Below are 22587 nucleotides of genomic sequence, written 5' to 3'. Positions count from 1 at the left end.
TAATCTTTAAAATTAATCACTTACTGTATCAAAAATGGATGTTTAAAAATCGATTCGGCCAGCTATTGAATTGATTCAAGAATTGCGTGCTGTAATATCGCGATGTATTGCCACCCCTACTTAAGGGACACATTTTTAAAAATGCATGCGTTTTCTGAGAAAAATACAGCTTTAATCTAAAAAAAAAAAATATGTACAGTACTTGTTATATTAAAAAATAAATAAAAGAGAAATGTCATTCCAGAAAATTTATGACTTTATTATCTATAAAAACCTTAAAGTAATTATCATTTTGTTTTCTGTGTGCCCTTCATCGCTTTCCTTTTTTAATGAGTTGAGTCTCTGTTAAATATTGTGACACAAGCTCGACTCCACTTTTCAGCAAGCTCGCGTCAAAACAATGCCGACGGCGTTCCATCGTCCAGATGTTTCCGCTAACCTCTGGCTGAAGCCGCGGTGCCAATTCCCGAGCTGGTGATGCGAAAGGGACGGCGCCCGGCCCACCCCCACGCCGTCCTCGTCGATAAAAAGCAACCGCCGCGCGTCCCTCTCCCGTCCCGGGGAGGCATTCTGTCGCTTCAGCAAGCCGGGCTGCCGGGCCGAGGACAGCTGCTGTCTGAGGAGGCGTCCCGTCAATCACGGCGCCCCCCTCTGGTGGCTTGACAAGGTCGTCGGGCCCGGTGCGACATCAGCAGATTAGCGTCCGTATGGCACGCTCACCTCTCCGGCGCGTTTGTGCTGCGTTGGCTTGACGACAGGAAGAGCACACGTGATTCGTAGAAACTCGCGCCTGAACCCGTTGCTGTTTTTTTTCGTATGCGTCTGATCCGTGAGGCCTTTGGGACTTCCAAGGGCGCATGTGAAAACGTTCACAATGGCTGCCGCTATCATGCTTTACTGTAGGGATGACGTTCTATGTGTAGAGGTGGCAAAATAAGGTCCAGAAAGTGAAAACCTGACACACAGTTTGGCTTTAGCCTCAGGTGCTAGTTAGCTAGCTTCCTAGCTAGCTTCCATGGTGCTCGTTTACCTGCTAGGTGTCATGACTAGGGTCATGCAAGGGTTATGCTTCCTGTTATGACTAGGGTCATGTAAGGGTCATGTTTAGTACTGTCATGACTAGGGTCATGCAAGGGTTATGCTTACTGTTATGACTAGGGTCATGCAAGGGTAATGTTTAGTACTGTCATGCAAGGGTTATGCTTACTGTTATGAGTAGGGTCATGCAAGGGTTATGTTTGGGTCACGACCGTGAGGTCAAGTGTCTGTTTTGAACCGTAACCAGCATCTAGTTTCAACTGGGAAGACGCTATGTGATGTCAGAAGATATGTGATGTCAGGAATCTTTAATATCTTTATCTGGTCAACAGCCAATCAGATAATTCCATGTCAGTCATGTTACCCACATGTCTAGCCACAACCAATCAGATCGATTCACTGTCTATATAAGTCTGTCTAAGAAGTGTGTGTTTTTGTCGGATTATTACTTTTGTTACCTCTGTTCCTCTGTGCAACTCTCGCTGTTTCTCGTCTAGTCAAGTTTGTTCCACACCTCTCGATGTTATGCGAATAAAGAGTTAAAATCTTATTTGTGTCTGCGCTTTGGGATCCAACCTCAGCACATAACACTAGGTAGCTAGCTAGCTAGCGCCAGGGGCTAAAGACAAACTGTGGCAGTTTTTTTTTTTTTTTTACTTTCTGGACCTAGATTTGCTTCCTCTGTATTATAGTGATGGAAAAAAACACGTTAACACGTTTCCATTGTGTGCTTCGGAGCTTTTACGTTACTATTGCTTACAACCACGTTTTCCTAAATAGTGCAGCAGAGCAATCGAGCTCCTCCTCTGAACCCAAAAACCCTCGTCAAGAGCACCCAACCATCTCATTCGCTCTGGCAGTTGGGAAGGCGCGAGACGGCGCTTGATAAGTCGGGGAGAAGTCTCACTTGGACAGGCCACGCGCCGTCAAGTGGCAGACAACGTGACTGTCAAAAAACTGGAACACAAAATGTTTTTTTCGGACCATTTTGATTGGACAGTAGGTTTACATGACTGAATTGAACTAGAACTAGCAAGAAAAACTGTCTTTTTGTACGCACCATATAAACAAACTTGTCTTGCGTCGAAGGGATTGGAAACAGAGCAAAGTCTAATTTCTGCACTGGGAAAATCACTGCTTGAGGAAAGAGTTAGTGAAAAGCAATAATAGGTGCCAGCACAGCCGCACATTTCAAGTTAATTGGCGTAGTTTTACACCCCATTTGTCTTTGTATGCGTTGTCAATATGCCAAATGTGATGTACTAAAGACATAATTATTAAGGTTATGTGAAGCATATAAATGGTTCATGCAGTCAAAACAATCCCCGTCGAAGTTTTGCGTTGGCATAACAACCAGACACCTGAGTATGTGGCCTTCACATCATAAAAGGAAATTCAACCTGCGCCGCAAATTGTGAAAAAGTAATTGACCTCCCTCTGTGTTTTATTTTTTATTTTTTATTTTTTAAATATAATTATTGTACAATATTGCACCCTCCCTGACACACTGAGCTGGTCTGTCAATCGAGATCACTTCACCATACTTCCTTGATACCAATTGTTATACTACTTTCTCATTCAGACAAAACACAATACATTTGTGAAGCGTGAACCTCGTAAATTAATATCACAAATAGACAAGTCTCGTTACAAAAAGGACTGACTGACAAATGGCGTTTGACTGACAGCTGAGTGTTTCTCTGTGTGAGCAAAGCTGAGCTGTTAATTCTTTTAACATTGTCATCATTATCAGGGATGTGCGACGCTGACCCTCGCGGCACTCACATCTCCGGACAAGCTGCCACTTCCGGCAGACGAGTGTTGACAGGGAAACGACAGAGCCGAAAAACCACGAGATCGCTGACTTGTTTGTTAGCTTCTAAAGAACTCCATATGGTCACCAATGCCAAGTGGGCTTCTTCCAGTCTGACTGTATTATGCTTTCAGGCCTCATTCTTTCCTGACAATCCCGCTTAAGGTTGACTTCTTTTAGTGGATACTCACCATGAAGGTCATTGAAAGTTAAGGCTTAAAACAAGAGAGATCGTAAGAGGCTCCAATTTGTAATATTCATTCGAATCTGCCGTCACTGTTGCCGCAGGTCATCCTGATTATGGTTCTGTTCAAGGTGTTAGGATGGGAGGATTTTTGTTGAATTAGAGAGGACTGTTGATAATCTCTCATCCTTCTGTACGTCCTTGAGAAGGATCAGTTTTAAGGCACAATTAGCTTAGCGTTAGCTAGCTAGACAAACATGACACCACGGATAGGTTTAAAACTTTACCAAAAACTATAAAGTTGGAGGTTTAAGTCAGTTATCTTATAGGTGGATTCAAGGATCTTCTTGAAAAGTAGAAGCCAAACGTTCGTTTGTCACTTTTGAAAATAATGTGCACGTGGAAGACCATCCTACCCGCTCTCCTGCTCGTCAAGGGGAAATGCCTGCACTGAAAAAATGGTTGTGATGTTTACTTGAAAAATCCTAGTAAAGATGGATGCCCTCAGAAGTTTTACTTACCATTATTAGCTAATTGTTTTTTTTTAATTTGGATTCTGACATGTTTTCCAGCAAAAATACTATTAGTACCTCATTCGAATTGATTCGTGATTTGGTGTAATTGAATATGCAAACGCATATTTGGTGTACGAGTCCAGACACGAGTAGGTACGCACTTTTTAAACTGATACATTTATTGCAATTTATTTTCTGGACCCCAAGTTATATATAGCTCATGGAACCTGGTGGTACCCACTGACATAACGTTTAATTGAAGACGAATGTGACGATTCTTGCTTGCTTCCGAGGCCGAAAAGTTTGAAAGTGGAAACAAAGTGTCACATGTCGCTAAAACGGTCGCTACCGGCCTTAGCGCTCATCCTCAGCAATCCCTCGTCAAACAAGACCAGCCCTTGAGGGGGCAAGCAAGGTGCCCACCATCCCGAAATGTCACAGGGCGGCTTAAAGAAACAGCAGCTGCTGCTGCTGCCGCCGCCTCCTCATCTCATTCCAGGAAGCGTCAAAAGGGGAAAAGTGACATTTGCGGCAGGCCCCCTTTCAATGTCCTCAGTCTGTTGCCACAAACCCCCCCCCCCCCAACACAACCACCCCAACCTGCTGTGACCAGGAGACTATAGGACACACGTCAGCTTAGCAGGCCAAACTTCACACTGCGTTTGACATTCATCAATAATAGATGGGTGGAGCTTAATTACAGCAGGCGAGAATTATCACGCTGGGGCTCGGGCTAACCGCTGGGGGCTCGACATTGACTCGGCCACAACTGTAGAGACACGATACGATACCCTAACAAGTTGTTTATTTCACTCTGTCGTCCATTCAATTTTTCAGCAACAGTGGTGGGAACTAGACTAAGTGCAATTTCTGGAGAAATTGCGTGGGAATGCTGAAAGCACATTGAAAGATAAATTATGAAATTCTAACCTCCTGGTTACTGGGCAATGCGCTTTACCAACTGTGCCACCGAGCAGTATCAGACACCTGGTAAAGATGATAAGTTATATATATATATATATATATATATATATATATATATATATATATATATATATATATATATATATATATATATGGAAGTGGGCGTGGAAAGTGATACTTAGAAAAAGTACAATGACTGTCCCATTGAAAATGAATGGGGAACATTTTATATTAAATGTTAAATTGTGCAAATACTGTAAGTAATGTGGAATCAGACAATGTATACCCCGGGAGGCGTGAATTTTTGAAGCAAGTTGAAATTTTAACAATGTAAATTGGCAGTATTATGCGGGAGTTGTTAGGCGGCAAAAAGTGTAGAATAAAAATCACAATAACATATGTGGGAATGCTTCAGCATTCCCACAACCTAACAAAACCCATTTTTCAGATAGATTTTATTACTTGAGTTGAGTTTTTATTTTTCTTTATAAAAGATGAGGGATGTTTTTTTGTGTGTGCCAAACTATGAAAGTGGGTCTAACTGACAATAAGAATTCTTTTTTACTTTTCAACTACATTTCAGAGTCTGTACTTTTTGTTTTACTTTTACTAAGGTTGTAATCTGCTACCCCTGACTGGCTTTCGTAATTACAGTTGGAACATTGCAGTTAAAAAAAAAAAAAAACCTTTAAACTCACTTTGGCATCTGTTTTACTCTCATTGTTCTTCTCATCACATGGCATTACGTAACTAGTTAGCAGCACGTGAGCAATTGAGTTGACTATATTGTCAGTACCGGTGATGGTGTAACAATCTGCTCGTCAGACTCTGAGCAGCGGAGAAAGCAATCAATTGCAAGCTGGATTCACGCTTCCTAAATGAGATTAGATGAAGGTCGCACGAGGAAGGCGGGAAGATAAAAGGTAGTGATTGGGAAAGCATTGAGAGGACACACAAACTCCGCCCCCGATTCCTCCCGCATTCCAAAATCATGCGTGTTAGGTTCAGTGTAGGATGTTATACACTTTTCTGGAAAGTTAGTTGTTGATAGGCTCCAGTTACCCTCAATCCTGAGCAGGAACAATTGATAAAAGGTGCAGCACATCAATTTACAAACTAATGTTACTGCAGAATCACGCACAAAGAAATAATTTGGCACAATGGGATCCATCAAGCCAGGAGGAACGAGTGTGTAAAAGACAGAGAATGTCCAAAGTTTGGGAAACTTCACAATAAAACATAACAAACAAAATGCAATGCGTCTACTGCAAAGCAAGGCTCGGATACAACAGTATGTCTACGATTGCCAATGGGTACCGATATTAGCTACTGGAATTCAATACAACTTACCAACCGCAGCCGCCAGTGTACTTTCAATCTCTCAAAATCAGTCCATTGTTGACTTTAATCAGAATTCAGCCTGATTATTAATACGTGTACTCTCCTTACCACTCAATAACAGTTGTACTTTCTTCCACGTAAACGCGTATAGAAGGTCAAAGCTTGTTATCATGCAGGGCAACACGCTTACTTCTCTGGCGTTTTTCTTTTGCAGTCTCCTAAAGTGAAGTGGACTGGCAGACGTAGCATGGCGGGGGCCTACTTGAAAGGGTTCCTATTAAAATGCAGCTCAAGTGCCGCCACCGGCAGACGTAACGACTGCTTTGTTGCCGAGTGAACTCAAGCAGTCCTCCCAAAATGATACCTTGCGAGGATTCCCGGCTGCCTTTTGCTTCTTTTTAAATTTCAAACGAGCGGTCGCTCGTGTCGGTTCATTAATTAGTCCGTTTTCTACATAACTGAGGTGTTAACAGCAGAAAGCGGAATGACCAACGTGACCTTGCTATCGGAGAAATGTCGGCCAAGATGGCGTCTTCATCCCATATTTAACTGCACACAGAGGCAAATAAAATGCACACCGTGTGCGGATTACGCGTCACACGAGGGAGTTCCGTACAGTCGATTAAAGAAAGAGCAACCGGGTCGGTCCGCAGGCGTGCGATGAGGATTAGTCCAGATTTCTGCAGCGAGGTTCGGAAATTAAATCTCGGGTGAACTTTTGCCATGTGAAAAGTTAATTTTCTTACATAATGTAAAGCCCTAATTGCAAATGAGGTACTTAAAAGCTTTGTGTCTTTCTGAGTGAGAGATGAAATGTGCCTGTTCATTCTGACTTGCTACTTCATAAAATATTCGAAGATACTAACAGCTAGCTAGCCAGGAATATCGGTTGTCTGTCCGGGTTCCACCTTCAGCCACTTAACGAGCTCACTGGTGGTAGTGTTAGCAAAACTTGGGGTCTAAATAAATCCATCGTCCGACAGGCCGTTTATTGCTTTGACGACACATTATTTGCATTCTCCAAGGTTATCCTCACCATCCATTAGCAAATGTGGAAAAATGCTGTGCATGGGGATGACTGTTCTTCAAAAGTGATTTGTGTGGATACATTGAGGCAGTGCATTCAGAAAGTGCACAAGTTCTTCAGTCTGTCAAAGTGATTTTTAGACCCCGGATGCTATTTTAGCTAGATATCACTTACCGCTGCAAGGCTTTAGCTTGTTGTTTTTTAATTGTCTATTTGTGTGTGACAATTTTAAGCACCTTTGGATGCAGCTAGATCACAAAAGAACACCATGTGTGTCGCAATGAACTTATTCTCTTTTTCAGTCGTAATTAGCCCGCTGATAACATTAGCGTTGCCATTTTCCTTTTCTTATGAGCCATTCTAAGGGCTAATTCAGAGCAACCAAAGATACAGTAGCTTACTTGCAATAAGTAGCACACAATGACGACGCAATGTGAGAAGAAACACATTGGACCCCAATGTGTCCATACCGAAAGTTTCCTAATGCTATCGCTAGAGGTTTTCGCTTCTCTTTTGAGACATTCTGAAAGCTAATTACGGTAAGAGCAAAAATGTGAGCAATGAGCAAATGGGGGACCTTATCATTGCGATCATATACAACACAGTCATCTTCCAAAAAGGAACAAGCCTGGAGAAATGGAATAAACAAGTTGGCATATCTTGTGATTGTATAACTTGTTCACAGCCATTGTCAGATTTACTAGATTGACTAGATTTACTGGTGACGTTCAAACTTCTCCGCTTGAAGCAACACTTGTCTAGTTTTCCCACGAACAAGAGCATGTGAGACACGCAGGACAACGGAATATTTCGTGTTTGGTCGGAAACTAGCATACGAGAGTGTAGATACAGAAATAGTACGTAAATCATGGAAGTTTTGTGATCAAACCAAAATGGCTTTAATTTTTTGTGCCTTGTTATAAAAGCCATGTCCACCAAATTCCAAATGATTCAGTTCATCATTTATAAATGAAGGTTAACCCTGTGCATGTTTTTTTTTTTTTTTTAAATCTATGTGCCAGTTATAAGAACATAAAAAAAGGACATCCTCCCCACGTAAATCACCAGTGGAGGTCAACAAAATGGCACCTGCTTCCTCTCTTTGGCAGATTTCAGCGATGGTTATTTTGTCGTCACACCACAGGAAGTGACCTCATGTGTTGACAACGCGGCTGGGACACGCCTCCACGGAGAGAGGATGGGATTGTTTTGAGGGCGCGAGCTGAGTCGTGCCACAGTCGGAGGCAGACGTCGGAGCTGTGCGGCTGTGCTCGTGTGTGCGTGCGTGCGCGCGTGTGTGTGTTTGTGAGTGGATCTGCACGCATCATGCTCCCGCTTGGATGCTAATTCCCTGCTCCTGATCAGACTTAAAGAGGACAGCTGGGGTTGTCATTTTTTTCGGAGGGGTGCATGCTGGGAGCTCCGCCAGGGGATCATCAGAACATTATTAATAATAAAAGGTGGGGGTGGGGTGGGGTGTTGGGGAGGGTGGGGGGGATAATCTTACGCCACGCTTGAGCGATGTTCCGCGGGATTCTCTGTGTGGTCACAAAGGCTTTTCCCGCTCGCTAATGGACCGATGGGGGGACGCGGCGGCGGCTTGCCATGCTTGAATCCCACCTCCGCGTCCCAGACCTTCTTGGTGACCGCTACCAGATCCGCCGAGGACCCCCCCTTTACCCTCCCTTTGACCCCTAGACCTGCAACCATCCCATACATCCTTGATCTGAACCTCTGGATGCTCGAGTGTATTCACCCCTTCTGACGCCTAAATGAGCTCCTGGACCTCCTCGTTGCTCCGCCGTCAGCCCCTGAGCCCCTCTATATACCGTCATGTTGCATCACTGGGGTTGATCCCCCTTTCACTCTCCCGTTCCCCACCCTTGTCCCAATCTCCTGTCCTCTGACCCCTACCCTATTCACCCTCATTCCCCCAAACTCCTCCCCTCGCCCCATGACCATGTTGCCATGTGTCTGCTGGCTCCAGCCTGTCCTCATGGTGCTGACCTCAGTGTTCTGGACCCGGGGGGAGAACTGCCCAGCGACCTGCCTGTGCCCGGACCCCCACACGGTGGACTGCAGCGGCCGCGGGCTGACTCACCTCCCGGACGAGATCCCATTGGACGTCCGCCGGCTCCTGCTGGCCGATAACTGGATAACCCGCATCCCCTCCGACTTCCTGGTTCTCTACAGTGACTTGGTCTACCTGGACTTGCGGAACAACACGCTGTCATACATCGAACCGGGGACCCTCAGCACCTCCTCCAGGCTGGTCTTCCTGGACCTCGGCAGCAACAACTTGACAGAAATCCCCAAGGGTACATTCGGGGAGTCCCGGAGCTTGATCAAACTGCGACTGGGCAACAACCCCTACCTGAGCGTGGTGAGCGAAGACGCCTTCCTGGGCCTCACCTCGCTCCGGGAATTGGAACTGGAACGTAACGCGCTGTCGAGTCTCAAGGTGGGCGCCCTAAGTCAGCTGCCTTCCCTGCGGGTGGTGAGATTGGAGGGCAACCCCTGGGTGTGCAACTGCAACTTTGCCAGCCTGTTTGCGTGGCTCATAGAGAACACTCATAAGCTTCCCAACGGTAAGCAAATGTGGCAAACTTTTCCATACGCAGTGTTGTAACATATCACGTCTATTTATGTTCCTCCCTGTCAGAGAGGGAACCCCCCTCCTCCCGAATCTTGTTCTAATTTAGTCTCTTTCTTCCTCCACCCCCATAGCCTCCAATGTGAGTGTGTAATATGACACAATAGCCCTTGTTCGAGGATAAACCTGCAATGAGATCCACATTAAAACACATTCTCAAGAAATTGATTAGGAGAATATTTTTACTTCAGTTAAATGGTCATGTCGACCAGTTGGTAAACAAATAGTTTTATTTTATAGAATACTCAGTTTAGTAGAGGGCTTTTTTCTTTTAACTTCCATCATCATCCAATTTGTCGATATAAAGGCAGTAATTAATGGGGAGAGCTTGCAGGAATATTGTATTAAACTGGTATGCTTGGGAGCAGCATGGTGCACCTCGTGGTTAGCACTTCTTCTCACACTGGAGACTGTAAATCAGAGTTCTCTAATTTCGGGTCCTTGAGGTCCGGAGTCCTGCAGGTTTTAGACGTTTCTGCCCACTGGTAGGTAGCTAGGTAGGTTGGTAGGCGGAAACATCTAAAACCCAGAGGACTCTGGACCTCGAGGACCAGAAGTTGTGAACCCTGCTCTCCCTGATCTTCAGCTTACATTTGACCCTAAGGTGGTAAAGAAATTGGATAGATTGATGTGTTCTTTGATCTAATGGCAACCAGCCGTGGGTAGAATCCACTTCCCGCGCCCAAAGTCAACTAGAATAGGCCCCGGCTCAATAGGAACCCGAATGACAACATTGTTGCTCGTGTGACCAGACCCTCAAAAAAATACAATTCAGTCAATTTAACGCTTTACATAATAGTGGGCATCGGGTAGACATTTTAGGCCGTGTGACTTTGAGTTAGATAACAGGGCACAAGATTTGTATGTGTGCGAGTGCTTCTGATAAACAACACAAGGCTCACACTAACGCGTCAGACATATTGTACTGTGGCTGCGAGCTGCTTACATGAGCGGATGGGCCTCTAACAGCCATAGGGGGTTTGTACTATTTGTTCTAGTTCTCGCACTATTAAAAAAAAAAAAAAAAAAAAAAAAAGTCTCCTTAATATCCGTTTTCATTCAGCTCAAAGCAGATAGCATATCCCATCAGACACTACACAAATAGCTTCTACTGAGGCTGAGCCACATGATTACTATTGATGTTTTTTTTTTAGTGAGCGTTGGAGTGTGAGAAAGCCACCACGTGGGAGCTGACGAGGTAAAATTAAACAAAGCCAACGGTGCAGCTTCAAATGACAATTAGCTCATGCTGTATAGTCTTTGTCAAAATTGGGCCTGAACTAAGAATTTAGGACGAGAATGTTGCTTGTGTGGAGGATGCTGCCGAGAGAGAGTGGGCGTACTTCTTCTTCTTCTTCTGTCATCGTTCCAAGGTTGTTTGGGTGTGAGTGTTGACCTGTGTATGAAAACAGCCTCCTTAGCTCAAATCGGTATGGTGCAACAGAAAGCGGGGGGTACACATGCTACCGATAATCGCATCGAATGTGCTCATTTCTCTTCCACTTCTGATCAGTGTCAGCGAAGTCCAGATGTCTCTAACAGACCATCCTGAGTGATTACTCTGCGGTGTGGGATGTGTTAGTGTTTTTCTCCCTCTCTGATATGCTCGGCAAACAGTCTGAGCTAACAATCGAAAATCCTCATGTATTTGGTCAGGTCAGTCTTGGTTCGATGACAGCAGACCTTTGGTTTAAGGATGTTTGTTAGTGAGAGAGATTATGTACTGTATATGGTGTACTGTGTTGGTCCTAAACGAAAGTTTGACTTTATAGCCACTTCTTTTTTTTCATCTACTGATGAACAGCACTAGTAGCAAGTAGAGTTCATTTATTGGCTGAAGGAAGGAAGGTTAAAACCCAAAAACAACTCTAACGGCTGAGCCATACTGCCCAAGATTGTCTTGAGTACAGAGATGTATCATGAAAGCAAGGAATGCATTGTCGTAGCTGACCACAGTGGATCCCATTTTTGAAACATTTGTTTGTGACACTGAATGCTTTTGTATTTTGCTACCCGCACACTCTATGTGCAACAATGACAAATGGCTAACTGTTAACATAGTCCGGCCTGGGAGGTGTTTACTGCTCTTTGAGAGGCTGACCTTCACATTTCCAATGAGGGCATTAGTCTGTACACCGAAGCAGACAGCAGCTTAAGAAAAAAAGATTTGTGTTTAAACAACACGATCAATATGAACGTGTGTCGATTTAAGCACTGTGCATGCCAGGCCAGGAGTTGTCAGTGTTTGCAATTGCAGTAATCCCCCACTATTTACATGGGATCTGCCACGAATAGCAAAAAAAAAAAAAAAGAAAACATAAGTGACTTCCTCAAAATTGTTTATAATTGTCTATGTTAGCCCTCCAGGTAGCCCTCTACCAGACCAAATTCATCAAATTGTTTCCAAAGCGTGTCAATGGAAGCGATAGCACAACAGCACGATAACAGATGGGACGCTCATTAGCGAATGAGCTTGACATGATGCGATTTTGTAACTCTCTGGTGAGTGCCCTCGACGTGGGTGTCGGGAGCGCATGTTTCATTCATCACAAAGTGAGAACTCAATTACGTGACATGAAACATCGTGCTTCTATATCCTATACAGTTATCTCTGTTCGTAGAGGACAGGAACCGCAAGTATAATTGATAGCCCCCCCTGGTGAAATGTTTATAATTGCCTGTAATAATAGTTTAAACCGTAAATATAACACAAACGGTGACCCCAAAATTGTCTAAATTGTGAACAAGTCTCAATCCGCATCCTGCATCAGTCTGGCCTTTACGGTGTATGCTGCTTGTGAAAGTGTTGTTGAGTGTTAAAACCTATCACGAGGCGGAGGTGCAAATGATGCTAATTAACTGCCTGTTATAGAACATGAAGGTTGAAACTCATAAAGTGGGTGCTCAGTTCTGTCACCTGAATGTGCTGTAGTCATAATTTTTGTAAATATTTGTAGAAAAAAAAACACTTTCCCAGCCTATCCCTGACTATGTTTTGCTAGCTGGCTCAGTTATAACATAAAAGTTGAAACTCAACGAGCTGTGAAGCTGTTGGTCGCTGGCTAATGGTTATCACCCCATCATAAGGAGTAGGGGCAGACGATGCTAACTGGCTAATGCAGTTAAAGGTCAAAAGCTATCCTCAGGGGGTACGTGAAAATGTTGCTAATTAAGCCATAGACGTGTATTGCTACCCAAATCACGATCTAAAGGTTGAAATGCAAAAGCAAAAGGAACCGAAAGCTGATTTAAACGACCGTTGGCATATACGGACAAGCGCACGTACAAGCCGCTATTTTTGAAGTCGTCCTGAGATCCTCATGGTTCCCCCGACGGCCTGCATAATGTAGCAGCCAGAGAGCCCCATGCTGCAAAACCTAATTCCCATTTCATTTTTCACGTCTTGATTTCCCCTGTGATGTCGGGTTCACCGTTTGGCACACTTGTCTGTTTGCATAAGTTTGATTACTGCCGGTCAGTAAGATGGTAGGCGCTGCTATTAAAAACAAAAATAATAATAAAAAAATTGTAGGACATTTTTAGGGGTGGGTAGGGGGAAAATGGATTTCCTCATTTACATTGTATTTCCTCAGATAGTGGCTGGGGAAGTCACCAGCGTATTTGTGCCAAGTCTAGACGTGTTCTGTTGTTTTGTCAATACGGGATTGTTACTTTCCAAGTTTCATTAGCAGCTTCTGTTCATTCAATTCACTATAGTTGGAAACAGAACTAAATTGTCCTCCACTTGTTTTCTCTTCAATACTTGTGGTGCTGCGCAGCTGTAAGACCATGCTCATGTGTATTTTGGTTGCCGTGTTAATGATTTCCAACCCACATCTTACAGGTGCTACTTTAGATGATGTAAATACTAGTGTTGTTGTCAAGACCACACCAACTGAGACCAAGACGTTATTAAGACTAAAGACTGTCAAGACCGAGACCTGATTTTGGTCAAAAATCCAGAGTCCGCCCTTTCCGAGACCAAGTAAAAATGCATTTGATTCCGAGACGAGACCAAGGGTCTCGAGCCCAACACCAATCTCGAGAACTACAACACAAGTAAATACATCATGTTCCTTTTTTTGAATTTACTCGAGTTTCACCAAGACCTGCTTCTGTAATGTCTTGCTATTTAGAAAGCTTATGTAGCTTCTGGTATGAAAATGCTAACCTGATTAATACGTAACATACAGAACCACAATTTACCGGTCGTGGCTATATAGCTAAAGTAATTAAAGCTACCACATTTGTTTTTCACCTCTATATGGAGAAAGGCTAAACTTGTTAAAGTGTGACTAATTGGGTCAGGGTGTCTAAAGAGTTAAGGACAGTCAGGAATTGTGTATAGGTTACACGCATATCAGTATATTGCTTTTTGCCAGTGTGTTTGTACATTTTCTAATCAGGTAGTTGAATGTTTAATTAAGGGATGAGTGTAAACATGATCCAGTGCTGTCTTGTCCGCCGGTGGGTTAAGGATGAACAAAGGCTATGTATAATTCAGGGTGACACAGTTCCCTGGGTGCATTGGCCAGGGTAATTGGAGCTGGAGCTGCCTGCGGGGCACGGCAGGCCAGCTCTGCGCACGGCTTTGCCACAAAGTAACAGCTCATTTGATGAGGGATTCGGAGCCTCAATTTTCATTTCTAGCCTTTCAAGTTGCCCTGTTAAAAAGCTGCAAAAAAGCACCATCGTCTTAAAAAAAAAAATTGTAAGCCGCATGCCGCCCACGACATCACTGGCTATCTTTATACCTCGTGTGGAATGTGACGATACAAATCTGATTTTTCAAAACAGGCTGCCAGCTTTTTGTATGCTGGCCTGATTGCGAAATGCGACTTTGCGCCATGACGAGCTGTTGTCGAAAAGGCCACGAGGAGCGCTGATGAAACGTGATGTGATTGGGTCTCCATGCAGAAGGAATCCCCTCCTGAGCGAAGCACCCCCGACCCGCGCTGTCGCATGAACGCTCGTCTTTCTGCGTTTCACTCGCCTCCCTGCTCGGCGCTCTTCCCTCCCTCTTCCCACCGTGTGACCTATGAATTTTTCATTGCTTATCTTTATGGCTGCGTGATCGGCCCCTGAATGATTCTTCATTACATCTGCTTGATATTTATTCGCCGTGATGGATTTAAGAGGGCGATTCTGTCATTAGAGTATCACCCTCCATCTCCGTGTCATGGGCAACGTGGCCGCATACGAATAAATAACAAAAAAACGGTTGTTCAACTGTGTGGTTACGGTCGAGGGGAAAATGGCCACTGATAGTGGTCAGTCACAACGATGAAGATCAATCACGCCTGGAGATGGCGGCTCAGCCTTCCCCGTGTCCGACTTTAATCCCTCGTGTAATCCATCAACCGTCCGTGCTTGGAATATGAAGGATCGGTGCGGCATCATACCATTAGTTTCAATGCTAGTACGCTTTTAAAGCCGACCGTTATCTTGCCCCTTTATCCCTTGACATGGACACTAGATATAGAAAAATACAGTGGTCCTCCTTTTACAGATTGCAAATCAGGGTATGGACATCAACCAAACCAACAACATTGTTTACAAACCCAACTGAGTTGGACTACAGAAACCAAACTACAGGTGTGAAAGAACCATGAAACAATTTGCTGGAGCAGAGCAGGCTATTTGCAAGACACCGAAAACAGTCTTGTCTCCATAAGTTAAAAACTGGTCTTGTCGATGTGTAAGATCTCTTTCTGTGTACCAAATCCAGGTCCAGAAAGTAAAAATCCTGCCACGGTTTGGCTCAAGCACTGCAGGTGGCAGCTAGCGAACTCCCTCGCTAGTTCCCCGGGTGCTTGTTTACCTGCTAGAGAGCTAGCTAGCCTAGCTAGCTAGCACAAGTGGCTAAAGCCAAACTGTGGTAGAGTTTTTACTTTGTGGACCTAGATTAGCCAACTCTGGTAGTTATTAATGGCAGTCCGGCTCCAGCTATTAAATACTGGAGATACTAGAAGAAGTATTGTAGTCAAATGTGTGTTTATTGTGCTCATTGACCTGAATGTATTATTTGTTGACATCAAAAGGTGACTACAATACAAGAGCAACCACTCAGCTTAGATGACTCATTACCAAATGTTTGCATTCTTTATTTGTGGTGTTTTTCCAGTTTTCCCTTTGAATTTGGAAGAGTATCCCTTCACTCTCTGGTAAACTGCATGCTCCATTGGGTTTTCTCCATTGCCCTGTCTAAAACCTTGCCTGATGTTCATTCAGAATTAAGTTAATTGGCCTTACAGTTCCAATCATTTTGGAGTTGTTCTTCCAGGGAAAATGATCGCACTTTGTGTCTTTTACTTCATGATTGGATTTTGCAGTCGGCAGGTTTTTAAGGTCTTAGCAGAGGTTACAATTTTCCGCCTGTTTTATCTTCACTCCTCATCTGTAATCGCTTCTCAGAGATGACACTCACAACGCCACGTCCTTCCTTATGTCCTCTCATGTCACCGGAGCCACCTTGTTATCGGCGGTGACAGAGAGAGGCTGGAATTGTTTTCACCTTGTGAGTCAGCGTGAGTGTCATTGTGTCAAAATGTGGACTTCCTGTTGTGGGAATTAGCCAAGTGCGAGGGCCAGCGTCTGACCCCAAAGCACTGAGTAATCCTGCTATAATGTTGACATTTTGATGTGAGGTAGAGGCTCAAGTCTTAAAAGTTGTACGTGTTTGCGTTTTCATGATTACTGGCCATTAAAGCAGAATGTATTGCTCAATTAAGTCATCAATTCACGAGAGGCCAACGTGTAGGAAAAAGCCTGGGAATGTTTTGCTCACAATAATCTTCACTAAAAGCTCCCCTGAGTCAAAGTGTAAGAAGGGCCTGCTGCTTGGAAAGTGGCCTGCCGTATTGTTTGCTATGCAAGTATAATAGAGTCTCGAGTCATAACAAGCCACAATATTTTCAGCTCGTTATTGTCAGCGGGCAGCTTAACCGTATTACCACTTTTAGGGCCGGGACTCGAGCATTTTTGTCTGGGAGCCGACTGACAGCTCTTGGAATTAATGTTGTCATTAACCGGTGTGCTCTTTCTAGCCGGAATCAATAACATTGGCCTCACGTCAATTTAGTTCTGACTCATGAGATTCTGATCCTCAACCAGACGGAAGAGGCTGTGGTGGGACCATTTGTTTATACAGTGCAAATGCTCCAAACACAACACTAGGCACTCGGGACCTACTGACAACCGCAAGGTTATTAAAGCAAAGCGTGTCGCGGTGGAATCGGCATATTTCACACTTTTACGGCTCATGTCAGACTCCGTTCTGGGAAAAATATCCTTTTATTGTCCACTATGATTTACTCAAAACATCCACGTTGCGCTACGTCAAGTTATGTCGAATATTTATGAATAAAGAAAGCTATCATACTCATACTCAAGTAAATTGTGTTTTACCATTCACGGTCTGTGTTTACAAAGTGGTAGAGTGATGTCACTTGTAGTCCGTCGGTGAAGTTGGGGTCCTTCTATTTTTTTACGACTTCACAAGTGGAATTTTCAAGTTCAAGGAGGCGTTCCCGTACACACTTCCTGGTTTGAACTGGTTTGAAGTCCGACTTCTGTCCATCCTCGAATGCAGCATAACTCCCAGGGTGCTCGTTTACCTGCTAGAGAGCTAGCTAGCTAGCTAGCACAAGTGGCTAAAGCCAAACTGTGGTAGAGTTTTTACTTTGTGGACCTGGATTAGCCAACTCTGGTAGTTATTAATGGTAGTCTGGTTCCAGCTATCAAATACTGGAGATACTAGAAGAAATATTGTCGTCAGATGTTAAATCATTGTGTGTTTATTGTGCTCATTGACCTGAATGTATTATTTGTTGACATCAAAAGGTGACTACAACACACGAGTAACCACTCAACTTTAATGACTTATTAATGACTTATTACCATTGTATTCTTTCTTTATCAAAAACATACATGATTTTTATGCGATAGATGCAACTATTGTGCTGTGTCAACTTGTCAGCTAATAAAACAAAACAAACAGCGTCGCTATAATGTTCATTAGTAAGGATGAGATGTCGTGTAATTTGAAATGAAAAATGGAAGGCAATAACAAGTGGAATGTCCTTTTCCTTTTAAACGATGTCGAAACGACTTCGGCGACTGACTTACGATGCATCCATCTTGGGGTGAATTAAGTCAAGGTTGCCTTCGATGCACATTCACTTTTTATGATGACTTTAAGATACCTGCAGTCACATTTTTAGGTGCTTTTGCGTTTTATTAGGGTTGTTAACTTATCCTTGCCGTCCAATGAAAAATACACATTTCCAGAAAATCATTTCAAAGACAATTCCAACAACTCCCCCAATTGTTCATTTTACATGTTTTTTTTTGGGTTTTTTTACATATGAACTCCTAAATCATCTGTCAAGGTATTATGATTCTCCAACTATGAAATTGTTAAATGGAAAATAAGTTGAGTTGAGTAGTTTCAGTTGACGTTTACCTTAATTGTTCCTGCAGTGAACCTGCCGCAGGTGAATGTGCTGTACTCAACTGGCAAGACTTAAAACTCACTTGACGTTTATTAAATCAGTTCCCGCTGCATTGCCCTGAAGACTTTGTACGAGATAAAGTCAAGTCAAGTAATGTGCTGTATAAATATTTCAATTGTCTTTTTCTGACATTCGTCCTGCGCCTTTGGATGTGGATGGATGCGAACACATTCTTGTCCTTCTAAATGGGGTTTGAGCATTTGATCTCACTTGCGATCAAAGTCAGCAAAGATTAGCAGATTAGCCACAGTAATTGATTATCTTTTGGTGTGAGCCTGTGGAGTGATTTTTTTTTTTTTTTTTTTTTTTTTTTTTTTTTTTTTTTTTTTTTTTTTTTTTCCTTCCTGATCTCCTCGAAAAAATGTTTGGAGCCTACAATGCGAAACACTGAGTTGGGCTATTTCGTCCAAGTACTTGCTCGGCTACAATGTTTACGTTTTGTTTTTGAAAGAAAAAATATTTTTCTGGTTAGTTTGTGTAAACCTGTTAAAATTTGGATTCACACTAATAGTGAGAAACTTGCAAACATCTGACACCTTGACTTTACAGTTTAGCTAACTATTAGCTGGTACTAACCTTCACATATGTGGTTTATTGAGCGCACTATAAAAGATGGGCAATACGAAGACATACGTGGGACTATTAATTGTAAAAACGAAACACTTTGACTCTCTCTCTCTCTCTCTCTCTCTCTCTCTCTCTCTCTCTCTCTCTCTAATGCTCTCTCTCTCTAATGCTCTCTCTCTCTAATGCTCTCTAATGCTCTAGTTATCACCAACTCGTTCTAGCACTCATTTGAAAATACTCATTGAAATAACACAATCAATTAGGGATATAGCGATATGTATTGGGAAGACATTTTTTTCCATAGTAACGAGGGACTTTCTTTAAACTTGAAGTTTCGGATTTGAGTCTGACTTATGACTTGTGCATACTGTATGTGACTTACTCCCACTACTATAAGCAAGAATAAGAACACACTTGTTGCTGATTTTATTTTGTAATTAAATGGTGACGTTTGTATCTCGCCATACTTGCAAATAATGATGCAGTTTACAATTTCCCAAACCACAAACTGTTTTTTTTGTTTGTTTTTTTTTTAGTAGCAATAATTAAACTCTTGGATGACATTTATTTTGGGGCATATTGCACAACAATACGCCTCAGTCCCGTCTGCTTGCCCTTGCACATTACGTAATCCGCTGAACGGACGCCACGCGAAAGCATCGGTCCACAAGTGGCAACATGGCGTCACTCTCACTTGCGAGCCCGCTTCAGCACGTCTGGCAAATCTGTCTAATCTCATTTTCTCTCTCTGGGCTCAGGAGTGGAAGGCATGGAGTGCTCCCTCCCCATGGACGGCCGGCGCGTGTCCCTGACCCAGCTCTCCAAGGACAGCTTCCGCGAGTGCCAGGCCAGCCTGACTCTGACGGACCTGCTCATCATCATTTTCTCGGGCATCTCCGTGTCTGTGGTAGCCATCATGACCAGTTTCTTCCTGGCTTCCACCGTCCACTGCTTCCAGCGCTGGAGTAAAGGTTCCAAGGGAGACGAAGAGGAGAGCGAGGAGTGACAAGGACGTACTTTTATAAAGGGCTCGTCTGATCCGGATGCTTCTTGCGCCGACACGACTTCGCTGACGAAAATGTGCGACGAGGCGACTTGTGACTGGTGAACGTCCAGGACTTTTTTTTTTTTTTTTTTTTTTTTTTTTTTTTTTTTAACGGAATCTCGGTATGGTAAAGTTGTTTTCTTTGCAAAAGAGGCATCTAGGTATGTTATGAAAAGTCACTCATGAAGAATAGATCATGTTAGTGGCACGCAAAATGATTTCGAAATTTTCAAACATAGCTTGGGTAGCAATTTGCATAGTTTGCTAAACCACAGGGAAATGTTTGGGCTGTGTTCACACCTGTAGCTTGGTAAACATGGTTGGCATGTTTTGGAAGAAAGTTTTGCAGAAAAAATGCATTCCAGGGCACTGCTGTCAATTATATGCAAAATTTCGATATAATTTTCCCCATTTGTCTTTGCACATGTGTTATTCTCAAACATATATAATGTCTTTCGAAACTATTTTCTTCAATTCACTTTCCGGGGTCTTTAACTCATTCACTCCCAGCCATTTTTAAAGAAGCAATCCCCTTTGCTCCCGGCTGGATTTTGACTGATTTTGCAAGGCCCACAGAATATTGTGTTCTATTGAGATAAAAACATAGAACCTACCAAAAGAAAGATTAGAGTCTCTTCTTTCTTCAGGAAAAAAGGTATATTTCTATCTGTTTCCATTTTGCACCAATTCGCATTAGAATATAGATACGTATCATTATTACTCACAGATCTATTTAGAATTTGGAGTAATTGAGCTTTTTTTTTTTTTTGCAACATGGTTCTGGTAGATCTCTTATACTCTGCTGCCACCTGCTGGCCATTTGCGTAACTACAATTTTTTTCAACCGTTCTTTGCAGTTGAGAGGCTGCATCAAAGCCTTCTGTATAATCTAGCATACAAAAACATAAACGTATAAATAAGTCTTTGGGACACAAAACATTTAAAATAGAACATATTTATACGTTTTTTTGGGGAGCAAATGAGTTAAGACATCTTGGAACGGTTTTAAATTGTGAAGAAATGAACAATATTTCTCCTTTCGTGTTTGCGGTCCATGTGAATTGAGCCGAACCTCACCCTAGCGCAGGGGTAGGCAAACTCTGTCCCCGAGGGCCGGAGTCCTGCAGGTTTTGGAGGTTTCCCTCTTCCAACACAGCTGATTACCATAAACAGGACTGCTATCAGACTTTTGCGGCGCTTGATGATGAGCCGATCATATATCCCCTGTGTTGGAGAAGGGGAAACATCCAAAACCTGCAGGACTCCGGCCCTTGAGGACCGAGTTTGCTCATCCCTGCCGTAGCGTAACCAGACCTGTTCAAGAATTCCGGATCCACTTATTTGGTTTGGATGTCAGCGTTGTTTCACTTTGTCCAAAACAAAGCGCACCGTTTTTTTAACCGAGCCAAACAGGTGTGAACACAACCTTCACTATCAAGTTTTCAGACAGTTACTGTGACACTGTAAGTTGATCATACTCTACAAAATATCCGAAAGATGTCATACAGACCAATGACCTCAATATTTATTCCCCCCCACTTCCACCTAAGACGTCACATCCTGTCATTCACGCCGTGTGCTTTCCTACCAGGCGCGAAGAAAAAAAAAGGACATGTACAGCGAACAGGCAGATTCCACGGTATATTATATCTACTATGTAGTCACACACATACATGTATGTGCACAATTAAATCAAGCATCATCGTATAAATCCAGAGAATATACTCTTTCATTAGCTTGATGTAGAAAGATGAACTTAGCTCTGAGTATAATCCTCACAATTAGAGAAAAAAAAAAAAAAAGTGGTATTATAAAAGACGTGTACAACTATCGTGTCAATGAATGCACTTTAAATGGTGAATCTAATTATGTGACAGCCCTGATTACACCATTCCGACTGGTTGCGTCATCATCTGCCAAAGATCAGGTTGAAGTGAAGAGAGCCTTTTGAATTTTTATTTACGTTATCTATATTTTTCATTTCAGTGTTTCAAACTCATTGTCACATTATTGCCACTCGAAGCCCTTAAACATCATCATCATCATCATAGAATGGAGTCCCCATTATAACCGGTCACTTAATACATTATCATTATCACGGGGGCTCGCCGATCTCTTGTTGTGCTTTTAGAAGCGTTCTTCCGAGGTATGAAGCTAATGATTTTACAGCAGAGGATTGAATAACAAAAAATATGACAGCCACATTTTTCATTGTGATTGAAGGTGGCCTGAATGCGTTAATTACATCCCGGCTTGGGGAAAGCTCAAAACTAGGACTATTGGTGTTTGCATTAAAGAATTCTCGTGTCAGGGAATAATTGTGTCACATTGTGACAAGGAATGGAAATTTAAAAAAAAAAAAAACACAATGAGGATTGCTGGAATGAGTCGTGGTGACCTTGCGGGTGAACCATCCTCAACACGAAGTAATGTTATAGACAAAATCACAGGGAAATGGCCTACACACACATACCGATCAACAATCATTCCAAATTTGAACATTTTCCCTCCCTTACGATCTGTTATGTGCTGAGGTTGGATCCCAAAGCTCAGACACAAATAAGATTTTAACTCTTTATTCACATCGAGAGGCGTGGAATAGATTTAACTAGACGAGAAACAACGAGAGTTGCACGGAGGAACAGAGGTAATAATCTGACAAAACACACACTTCTCAGTTAGCTTATATAGACGGTGAATCGATCTGACTGGTTGTGGCTAGACATGTGGGTAACAGGACTGACATGGAATTATCTGATTGGCTGTTGACTAGATAAAGAGATGAAAGATTCTTGACATCGCATAGCTTTCGACATCACATAGCGTATTACCAGTTGAAGCTAGATGCTGTTACATCAGTTCAAAACAGACACTTGACCACACGGTCATGACCCAAACATAACCCTGGCCCCATATTTAACCCTGGCATGACCCGCATGACACGATCTAAGTAACAAAGGCCCAATT

The 22587-nt window shown here is 42.9% G+C and overlaps 1 protein-coding gene across 1 annotated transcript; it reads left to right on the top strand.

Moving 5' to 3' along the window:
• Window positions 1–8350: 8350 nt before the first annotated feature.
• On the top strand, window positions 8351–21989 carry lrrc38b (leucine rich repeat containing 38b). The gene is made up of 2 exons (XM_077530416.1): window positions 8351–9430; window positions 19334–21989. The coding sequence occupies exons 1-2, from the start codon at window positions 8797–8799 to the stop codon at window positions 19579–19581; spliced, it is 882 nt and encodes a 293-aa protein (XP_077386542.1). The 5' UTR covers window positions 8351–8796; the 3' UTR covers window positions 19582–21989.
• The last annotated feature ends 598 nt before the right edge of the window (window positions 21990–22587 follow it).

This window comes from Festucalex cinctus, chromosome 8 (genome assembly GCF_051991245.1).
Source record: "Festucalex cinctus isolate MCC-2025b chromosome 8, RoL_Fcin_1.0, whole genome shotgun sequence".
Taxonomy (NCBI): Eukaryota; Metazoa; Chordata; class Actinopteri; order Syngnathiformes; family Syngnathidae; genus Festucalex; species Festucalex cinctus.
The sequence above is the reverse complement of the archived record's forward strand: the minus strand, read 5'-3'. Positions and strand labels throughout refer to the sequence as shown.

Excerpts from the sequence above, each read along its gene's own strand:
- lrrc38b (XM_077530416.1), top strand. The coding sequence starts at position 8,797 with ATGACCATGTTGCCATGTGTCTGCTGGCTCCAGCCTGTCCTCATGGTG. Across the intron at positions 9,431-19,333 it reads CACTCATAAGCTTCCCAACG|GAGTGGAAGGCATGGAGTGC; the intron begins GTAAGCAAATGT and ends CTCTGGGCTCAG.